Source organism: Eublepharis macularius, chromosome 12 (assembly GCF_028583425.1).
Source record: "Eublepharis macularius isolate TG4126 chromosome 12, MPM_Emac_v1.0, whole genome shotgun sequence".
In the NCBI taxonomy this organism is placed as follows: Eukaryota; Metazoa; Chordata; class Lepidosauria; order Squamata; family Eublepharidae; genus Eublepharis; species Eublepharis macularius.
The window spans coordinates 70,272,505-70,283,571 of NC_072801.1; the positions used below are offsets into that span (position 1 = coordinate 70,272,505).

The 11,067-nt window shown below is 43.2% G+C and overlaps 1 protein-coding gene across 1 annotated transcript; it reads left to right on the forward strand.

Annotated features, from left to right (window-relative positions):
- Positions 1-1,352: 1,352 nt before the first annotated feature.
- Positions 1,353-9,836, forward strand: LOC129339740 (vomeronasal type-2 receptor 26-like). Its single transcript, XM_054994322.1, has 6 exons — positions 1,353-1,570; positions 2,832-3,009; positions 3,369-4,235; positions 5,636-5,863; positions 8,364-8,490; positions 8,935-9,836. Exons 1-6 carry the CDS (start codon positions 1,353-1,355, stop codon positions 9,834-9,836), a joined length of 2,520 nt encoding a protein of 839 aa, XP_054850297.1.
- The last annotated feature ends 1,231 nt before the right edge of the window (positions 9,837-11,067 follow it).

The following is an 11,067-nucleotide window of genomic DNA, read 5'->3' on the forward strand; positions in this document are numbered from 1 at the left end:
CACAAGTGTTGAAGGAAATGAGATTTATTAAAGAAATCTGGAGACATTTACAGAAATAAACAAGCACTGAATAGAGAATATGCTTAAGTCCCTATATTACTGTTGAGAACACTCTAGCATTCATTCAAAACTCTATGGTTGATCACACAGGAAGCAACATCATCACTCTGGGGTTGTCAATCCACTTTTATCAGGGGATTTCCTCCCATTGTGAGAGGCCACAGGCAATGGTATTGGGGTGCAAGAGGTTTCCTACTATACTGGGATTTTGGGCAACAACAGGTACAGGACCATGATTACTTATGGTATGATTGCATTGCTTATGGGGAATGTCCAAGGGTGAGCTTAAAGTTGCTCTGTCTTCTCCATGCAAGCATTTGCTAACCCAGGATATGGAATATTATGGTTTAGCCCGATCTCATCAGATTTCAGAAGCTAATCTTAGAAGGAGAACCAAAAGGCAACCACCTGGTTCTAGTCAGTTGTGCAGCATTGCTTTGCAGATCAGCCTGAGCTGAGATTCTGAGCTGAGATTCTTCAGTGAGGGGATTTCTAAGACTTATATAGGCTCTTAGTTACATGGCTACTCTTGTGGACTTGTTATCCTCTAACTGGTCTTGGACAGAAATGATATATCCCAGGCCACATGCAGGATTCCAAACTTTTATCTTCAGAACTTAACTATTCCACCCCCCCCCCCCCACACACACACTACTTGTATGTACATTGCTGCATTCCAGGGATCAGATAATCTCTTTCTACTTTTTGGTAATCATTATCTGCGCCTACTAGCACACCTTCTCATACTAGTCCCACTGTTATACTCAGGGTCAGGAGTGCATCCAAGCCATGTATTATGTCTAGGGTATGCACCATTTGGCCATTTACTCTAGTGGTACCCCTTGTAACTTTCTTTGGGCAAGGAACTGTTTCCTCATAATCTTTTAGAGCATTATATGAATAACTCACGAGAACCCCAAAAGCAAATCCATATGTAGAAATAAACATATCAGGGAAATGATGCCATAACTTTTTTCCTCCAGCACGGTCACATTGAATGTCTCTAGGCCAGCAATTATCACTCTGGTAATTCTCGAATAAACAATAATGATTTCTACATCTTGTTCAAGTCTCTAGAGACATTTAACAACTAGCTTGATTGTGTTTGTGATCCAAGGTCAAAGGATGCTCTTAATTTCCCCTTTGTAAATCTGTAGGAGGGATAAGAAAAGAAAAGCCTGTGTCCTTATAAAACCTGATGTTTTATGCTGTACAATCCAAGGAAATAGCTACCCCTTCATAACAATGTACAAATGCAGGAATTACTGTCCAGAAGGAAAATTTCACTCGAGATGGTGGCATTTGCGATGTTGATATTGGCGCTGCTGCCTCTGGCAGTGGGCAAGATTCCTCCTGTCACATGTCCCATCAGGGACCCTCTTCCTATCCTTCACAAATATTATAAATCAGGAGACCTCATCATTGCAGGCGTTATATCCCAGATCTACATATTTACCAATCCGATCACTTTTGACAAACGTCCCTCGGAGGAACTCTTTGATGACCATGTGTAAGAAATCAGACTTTTCAACTACATGGTGTTTGTAGATGTGACTGGGATTCTATGAGGTAGAGAATGGCTGGCTCTACATTTTATTTTCTCTCTTTTTCAGAAAGTCACACAGGCTATGCCATAACCATTATTGTTAGTGTTTTCATTCTCAGTAGTTCCTGGTCTTCTGCAGGCAAGAGATCCAGCTTTCCAATTTCCAAGAAGGACGTTGAATCTCTCTTGTACAAGCAGAGATAATCCTACTTAATTTTAAGTGTGGAAAAAGGCAAAGCATTTTCCACAACCCAGCATTCCATCTTCTAGGCAGATTTGTTTACCCTCTGATAAATTCTTATATACCGTATTTTGAGTTTTTACTGTCTGGTATCAATATATCCCTCCAGGGACATTCCAGGAATCATTGTATCTTGATTTATCCATTGGTTAAATTTGTCAGACAGTGAGTAATATTTCTTCCCCGGTGAATGTAAAGGTCATCGGTGCATAAACAAAGCCATTTTCAATAAAATAATAATACATTTGAATGTTTGGTTCAATACAATTGAAAATGAGCAGCTGATTGCAGAATTGCAAAGTCCAAAGTCTGCACATAGTGTTTTCATTCTCAGTAGTTCCTGGTCTTCTGCAGGCAAGAGATCCAGCTTTCCAGCTGCACATAGACAGCTCAATTCAGACACAATTTGAGACCGGGGCTTGTTTCAGACCTCGCTTTCATTGACAAATGCAGATTCCCTTCCCTTCATGCTGGCCAGGCATTAAAGCAGATGGGGATTTTGTAGGAGTAGTGCTGGAGAACATGCCAAGATTAAGCCACAATATCCATCACACACAACCATAGTTTTAAAAGAAGTAGGACATTAAGGGGCGGGGGGGGGGGACTATGCATTTATATCCTGATGTGATACATCCGAACCATAATTTGTGGAGTGGCCCACATGTTGAATTTCACACTACCCTGGATAGCTTGATGAAACTTCGGTGCTTTATGATGTTTAAACCAGTTAATGACTCTTTACACTTCTCAAGCTCATCACAATTAATGTCTACTTTAGTGTGGATAGGAACTATATATTGGACAGAAAGACTGAGGCTGTTCAATTCTGTCAGAGATGAATTGTGATGCAGCAGGAAATTTTCATTGTAGTTTCCTGACTCAGAACTACCAGCACATCCTGGCCTTGGATTTTGCTGTAAAGGAGATCAATGAAAACCCCCAGATCTTACCCAACTTCTCACTGGGCTTTGACCTCTACAACAGCCAGTTCGCGGCACGTTGGACCTACCTTGCCTTGATGGAACTACTCTCCACATGGGGCAGATTCATCCCCAACTACAAGTGTGATGCCCGACACAATCCACTCGTAGTCATCACCGGACCAAACTCTGACATCTTTCTCCATGTGGAAGCCATTCTGCACATCTACAAGATCCCCCAGGTAAGTTGTGGCCCAGAAGAATGAAAGCTCCACACACCACCAACATTTCTATTGTCTTTTGTGCAATATTTGGGTCCATTAGTACCTTAGAGACCAACAAGATTTTGAGAGTGTAAGCTTTCAAGAGTCAGAGCTTCCTTCTTCAGTGTCTCTTCTACTGTCCTGTTGTTCTAAAGCAGACTAGCATGGCTACCCATCTGACTATTCTCTTTTGAGATTCAGTTTCAAGACAGAAATGATAACAGAGAATGATTTCCATAGTGAGCCAATTTGTGCATTCAATGCTGTGGAGTAAAAACTGTGTATACTCTGGTTTTAGCTTAGAACATTTCCTTGTTTTTTTTCTGTTGCTTCTCTAGCTCACATATGGCTCTGCCTCAGTGATGGATAGGAAAACACAATCTGTTTTCTTCCATTGGATGTTCCCAAAAGAGGTGCATCAAAATATGGGGATTCTTCACTTACTGCTATATTTCAAGTGGACATGGATTGGGGTAATTTTGGTTTCGCTCGATCATGAAGCTGGAGAGAGGTTTGTGCAGGAAATGATTCCCATATTCTCCAAGAATGGGATTTGCTTTGACTTCATAGAAACATTTCCACTGATAGCATTTTCCAGTGAAATTGCTGAAATGGAGACAGAGCTTATTAAAACATTCAAAACTGTCATGGGAAGCACTGCTAATGTTTTGGTTCTTCATGGTGAAATTCAGACGATGATAATTTTAAGAATATTCCTACAACTCCCAGAATTCGAGGATATACCGATTAAGGCAAAAGGTACAATCTGGATCATGACTGCTCAGATGGACTTCACCTCACTTCCCTTTCAAAGAAACTGGGACATAAATGCTATCCATGGTGCCATCTCCTTTGCTATTCACTCTGTGGAGCTCTCCGGATTCCAGAAATTTCTTCAGAAGAAAAATCTTTCCTCTGAAAAAGAAGATGGCTTCATCAGGCTATTCTGGCAACAAGCATTTAACTGTTCCTTCTCCAACTCTGTGGTAGGCCCAAAGGATGGGAATATTTGCACTGGGAAGGAGAAGCTGGATTCTCTTCCCGGATCTGTTTTTGAAACAATCACAACTGCCCATAGCTACAGCATCTATAACAGTGTCTATTCAGTGGCATATGCATTGCAGGACATGCTGTTCACCAGATTCCAAGAAAGAGCAATGGTACATGGTGGGAGATTGGATCTTCAAGATCAACAGCTACGGCAGGTAACATTTTAAATGCACAAATACAAGGCATATTGGTGAATTCATGCAATATCACAATAAATTGTGCAGAGGCGGAGATCTGTAAATGATGGCGCTTGACTTACTTGATTTCTAGGGGAAAGCTATCAGGAAGTCAGGGAACCCCCTAGTTTAGAACACACTCTATCTCACAGACAAAGTGGTAAATGTTTCATGTCATCCAAGTGTGGCAAAAGTATAACTCAGAAATGAGGATGCAAGGAAAAATGACATTTATTTGGTCTTACCGAAATTGCAGACCACCAGGAAATTTAGAGAGGATTATGCATATAGGTTTTTATCAGTGAACAGAAGATGCCGCCAATCTAAGATGAGCAACAGGTGTTTATAGTGATAACAGAAAATAAAGAGAACATGCAGTGAGTATGCGTATAGTAGGGACATCAGAAACTTAAGCAATTATACAGAGAATTAATATGATGTGGAGATCTCTTCTATGAAGGCATTTCAGAAGTTGTGATAGTCTGTTTAGTTTAGTTGCCCACCCTCCCCATGAGCGGGCTCAAGGCGGGTTCTAGCAGTAATACAAATATACAGAATAAAGAAATAAAACAATACCTCTCAGAGAGTATAAATTTCAGAGTTAAACATCAACAATGAATTCCATCATTCCAGGATGAGGCCCCTTCACACTTCCCTGTCCCCCAACCATACAAAGGGGGGAGGTATGGGATGATATTACACTATAACATTGCACGTGTGGGGGATAAGTCACCGTACAACAACTGTGTAGCCTCCCCCCATTGGCAAGAGATTGGTAAGGAGGCTCTATCGATGGACCTAATGCTGGCCTCAACCATATGCCTGGCAGAACATCTCTGTCTTGCAGGCCCACTTCTATATTGTATCAGCTGATCAAATACGATTTCTGCCCGTACATGTATCTGCACATGACACAGGTGATGCTTCCAGCCTATCTAGATAGAAGACATCTAGAATTTTACTTGGGCAATATTTTTGTGTGTCTGTGATCTTGTGGAAATTGAGGGTGTGTAATACATTTTTCCGTATGCTATACGTTATATGATGCTTCCAGAATTAGGCTTCTGGAAAGATATCTTAATAGCTACTCTAGAAGGAAAGATGCATATCAGATTTCTCTTTCTCTATGGCAAGTATAGCTATTTTGCTCCTACCACTGCTGCCCATGTGGTCCTTGTTTATTTGGGGGCAACACCACATTCTGCAGCAAAGAATGTGAAACTGATACTTTCCATTCTTCTAGCAATATCCAACCTGCTACAAATATAATAAGTTTGTGAATAGCTTTTCAAAGGGCCATGAACACCACTCATAATTTCTGAATGTTTGTTTTCATATTTTATTCATCCTGCTCATTGGTGTTCCTATTTCCCATTTAGCTTCACCATTTTCTGAGAAGAGTCTTATTCAACAACAGTGCTGGAGAACAGGTGTCCTTTGACCAAAATGCGGAATTAGTAGCTGGGTTTGATATCATCAACTGGGTCACATTCCCAAACCAGTCCTTTCTTAGAGTCAAAATTGGAAAGACAGACCCCAAAGCTCCTCTTGACAAAATGTTCCTCATCTTTGAGGATACAGTGGTATGGCCTGCCATGTTCAACCAGGTAGGATGCATGTCCACTTTGGGATGTGTCAAGTCATTTCTCCCGAATGCTATCACAGTAAATGACGTGTTCACAGATGGAAATCATCCTTTTTCTATTTTCTGTTGACACAGACTTGGATCCAATGAATGAGTTCTATGCATGCTAGATAGCTTCTTCCATACAATGTGCTTCCTCTTCTGATAGAAATTCCATTTGCACAAATTCTTATTGAAAACCATTAATGTTGTGTAGATGGACAGATTAGTACAAGGAAACACACTCCTCGATAACTATATAGCTTGCATGGATCCAAAAGTATTTAAGGTAGGATCACTATGATTTTCTACTCATGTTAAACTAGGCAGAGCCTTGAAACAATAATACATTACTTCATTTTGATCACTTACAGCACAATCTGAAGCAGAGTGGGGGAAGTGGTTATAAACAAATACATAAGTTAAAACTAAGGACTATAGAAAAAGCATGAGGAAAATGAGGAAAGCATTACCAAGCAAAACTAACATAACACATCAAAAATGTTACTATGCCTTTTTCATTGTACAGGACACTGGATGAAGCCTTGAGATGACAGTCAAAACAGGCCAAGACTAGGGATGTGCACTTCGGGTTTCTGATTCGGGGAAAATACCCAAATTGGACCTGATTTGTAAAGGTTCGGGTTTTCCAAAGTGGCCCCAGTATGCCCAGGCCATTTCAGAAACCCCGAATCAAAGATTCCCCAAGCTATTTGTATAGCTTTGGGAAGCTTCGGGGCAAAGAGTTGAAAATGTCCCTCTCCCTGCCACTGTACAGAAGGAGGGAGAGGAACATTTAAACCAAGGATCAGCTGTTTGTCGGTGTTTCCAACAGACAGCTGATCTTCGGCTCAAATTCCCCCCCCCCAAACCAACAGGGTAGAGGAGGAGAAGGGGGCCCTGAGCAGAAGCCCATTCCCTGCGTGACTTCCAAGCCGTGCCAGGAACAGACTTCAGCTCACAGTCTCCCCTCCATCCCGACCAGGTGGAGGAGGGAAAGGGAGCCCTGAGTAGAAGCCCGTTCCTGGCGTGATTTCCAAGCCGCGCTGGGAACGGGCTTCAGCTCACTGTCTCCACTCTATCTTGACCGGGTGGAGGAGGAGGGGGGACCCTGAGCAGAAGCCCGTTCCCGGAGTAGCTTCCAAGCCACGCTGGGAATGGGCTTCAACTCACGCTCTCCCCTCCATCCCAATGGGGTAGTAGAGGAGGGGGGCCTGAGCAGAAGCCCGTTTCCATTGCAACTTCCAAGCCGCACTGGAAATGGGCTTCAGCTCATGGTCTCCCCTCCATCCCAACCGGGTGGAGGAGGGGAAGGTGGCCCTGATCAGAAGCCCATTCCTGGCGCAGCTTGCAAGCCACACCAGGAACGGACTTCAGCTCATGGTCTCCCCTCCATCCCAACCGGGTGGAGGAGGGGGGGCCCTGAGCAGAAGCCAAGCCAGTTCGGACACGGCCTGCAACTCCCCCTCCCTGGGCACTCTGTTCACCCGCTGATGTCAGAGATGAGGAGCTCCTTGTCCCTGACATGGGCGGGCAAATGGAGGTGGCAGGGATCGCAGGCTTAAGCCTGCAACCCCCCCCCCGGTGCTCCATTCACCCACCGATGTCAGGGACATTGTTCGCCCACTGATGCCATCCTGCAGCTCAGGAGGAGGCGGTGTGGCAGCAGAGGGCTCCAGGTTCCTGGCCGCCACAACCCAGCTGATGTTCCTCCCACTCTTCCTCCAACCAGGTAAGTGGGTGGGAAGGGAGTTGTAGCCCAGGGGGTGGAGGGGTTGCCCCTGGGGGGTGGGAGGTGAGGGTGAGGGAGTTTTCCCCCTCACTTCGGTATCTCCAAATATTTACGGAGCATACCGAAGCGAGTAAAATAGCATAATTCTGAAGCGGCTTGCCATTTCGGAATTATGCTATTTCCGAAATTTAATTTCCAAAACCTGAATATTTTCGGGTTGTGCACCCCTAGTCAAGACTAGAGATGAGCATGAACAGGGAAAATACCAAACATGCAGTTCATGGTTCGTCGAATTTTACAAATCATGAACTTTTATGCTTGGTTCATGATAATGTCACTTTTGGGGCAGCAGGTCTGCAAAAAGCCCATCTCCCTCCCGTTGCCAAAGAAATTGAGTGACTGGCATCAGGCTGTCTGCAGTGATGAACCAAAAAATGAACCAAATTAACCAGCCTATAGATTGTGGCGGTTTGTCTGAAATGGGCTCTGACAAACTGCCGGTTTGCAAACCTTGATCTGGCTCGGTTTGTGATGAACTTTGGTTCGTATTTCGGTTCGTGCCCATCTCTACTCAAGACTCATTTGAGACGAGGAAAAGTCAACCATCCACTGCATACTAAGTGCTCTCTGAAAACAGCAGCATCATACCATGCCACCAATCTATTTTTAACAGTAGCTTAAAGGAGTAAATATAAAGCTACAAAGATTTTTTATGACAAGAAACACATTCTCTTCTTCCATTTTGGGACAGGAAAGGCCCCTTTCTGTATGTAACGACAATTGTCATTCTGGTTATAGCAGCCGAAAGAAGGAAGGGAAGCCATTTTGCTGCTATGATTGCCTTCCATGTCCAGAAGGGAAGATTTCAAACAAAAAAGGTAAGAGATGATATGTATGGAATTTATCATCAGAGCATTAGGGTGCACTGAACCTAATTTCAGTAATATTTTTTTTAAGTTGCTCAGGTTTCAGCAGTGATCATGGTTCTATTCTAACATATCTATCTGTCAGCTCTGATTTGCATAGCACATACCCTATACTAGAAAAAATCATATCCAGATGAGGTAAAGGTGATAATTGCAAACTGGTGCTATTGGTAAGAGAGAGCGACTTCATAGATGTCAGTAAATATCTCCTATTCCTCATTAGTTCCTTGGACATTACTGAGTACAGCTCTTTGCAAAGAAAAACGCACAAGAAATCTGCAAATGCTTCATTCACAACTTGAATGAACAGCAGCACTTATTGAAGGGCCCTTTATACTGAGTGAAATGTGCTTTGAAAAGGGCTTGAGGGAATCTATATTCACGTTTCTTTTTCAGACATGAATGACTGTTTACAGTGCCCCGAAGGACAGTATCCGAACAAGGACAAGAATTTATGCCTTCCAAAACAGATAAGCTTCTTGTCATATGAAGACCCTTTGGGGATCACTTTGGCCACGTTTGCTCTTTTCTTTGCTTTCCTCACATCTTTGGTGCTTGGGATCTTCATCAGGCACCGGGATACTCCCATCGTCAAAGCCAACAACCGGGACCTCACCTACACCCTTCTCCTCTCCCTCCTGCTCTCCTTCCTCTGTGCTTTGCTATTCATTGGCCAGCCAGGGGACACGACATGTCTGTTCCGACAAACAACTTTTGGCATCATCTTCTCAGTGGCTGTCTCTTGTGTGTTAGCTAAAACTGTCATTGTGGTTCTAGCATTCATAGCCACCAAGCCAGGCTCCAGAATGAGGACATGGGTGGGTAATAGAATGGCCAAGTCCATCGTTATTGCCTGCTCCCTTATTCAAGTTTCCATTTGTACCTTATGGTTGGCAACTTCTCCTCCTTTCCCAGATTTTGACATGCATGCTATAAATGAAAAAATTGTGCTGGAATGTAATGAAGGGTCAGCCACCATGTTTTACTGTGTCTTGGGCTACATGGGCTTCCTGGCCATCGTCAGCTTCACTGTGGCTTTTCTGGCCAGGAAGTTGCCTGACAGTTTCAATGAAGCCAAGTTCATCACCTTCAGCATGCTCGTCTTTTGCTGTGTTTGGCTGTCCTTTGTTCCGACATACTTGAGCACCAAAGGGAAGTACATGGTGGCTGTGGAGGTCTTCTCCATTCTAACCTCCAGTGCTGGGCTTCTGGGCTGCATCTTTTCCCCAAAATGCTACATAATCGTATTAAGGCCTGAGCTGAACAACAAAGGACAGCTAATAAGGAGAGAGACGTAGCCTAAAAATCTATGTCATGCTTTTGACTATAGTAAACTATGTATTTCTACAATAAAGAAATTAATATAAATCCCCAAATGATCAAGAAGATATTTCTGTCTTTTGCTAGCTACGTTGCACCAAAGTGAACAACAGCATGAACATGTTTATCTCTCTCAGGCAGAACTGGAAGCGCCTCAGTGGTCATACAGTCCACTCCCCAAAACAGACATTTTCCACAGGGGAACTGACCTCTGTCATCTGGAGATCAGTTGTAATTCCAGGGATTCTTTAGGCTCCACCTGGAGGTTCGTGATTGTGACTCTAGGCCCAGACAACCATAGCTTCGAGAGCAAAAAAACGGTAGGGTGGGATATGGGGATTGTGTGTGGGGAAAATTATTGGGTTCCTTTCATATTTGACATTGAACCTCCCAATCCTACCATCATCTTGAAGCCAGTGGCCAGTGTTGAGACTCCTGCCCTTTTTATCAGTTATGCTTGCCACAGACAACCTTAGCTTCCATATTGAATAGCTCAAGGTGGGAATTATAGTGATAAACTTGGTCACAATGATCTGATTCCCATTGTTTGAGGCTCTGCAATCATCCTGAAGCCAGTGACCATTCCATAGGTTGCCTACCACACCAAAAGAGTGACACGGTCTGACCCCACAAAGCTTTGGACGAGCTGGATTTTTGACCTAGAAGAAATTTTGTTAACAAAAACCAGGAAACAGCCTAATCATTTCATGATTCCACATATCATTTTATCTCATCCAAACCTTTATTTCCAAAAGTGATCAATAAGATGCCTCCTGGAAGTTCACAAGCTCATGAAAGTGATGACTTTTTATTAAATGTGGGTTGCTGTGTTATCAGAAAGGGAGTTGCGTTCTGAAAACAAAAAATGGAGATCTTATATTTCATGATCCAAATCCCCTAGAAGCTCAGGAGGTGTTATTTAGACAGGTCTGCACATTGTGCCAGCAACATGTAAAGCATCCTTTACACATGTGGGGACAGACCACATCACTCTTTTGGGGTTGAGCAGTCTGGTTCATAGCTGGGTCCCAGTCTGATCAGGAAAAAAGAATAAAACCGAGAGAATCTCAAAAAGAAGCAACCTTTATCCCCTTAACCAGATACAAGGCTAAAAAGATGACATGCAAAAGAAGGCAAAGACCTGAAACAACATCACATTACAGTAATGCAAGCCAAGCAATGCTACCTGGGGTTGATCCTTGATGGGAA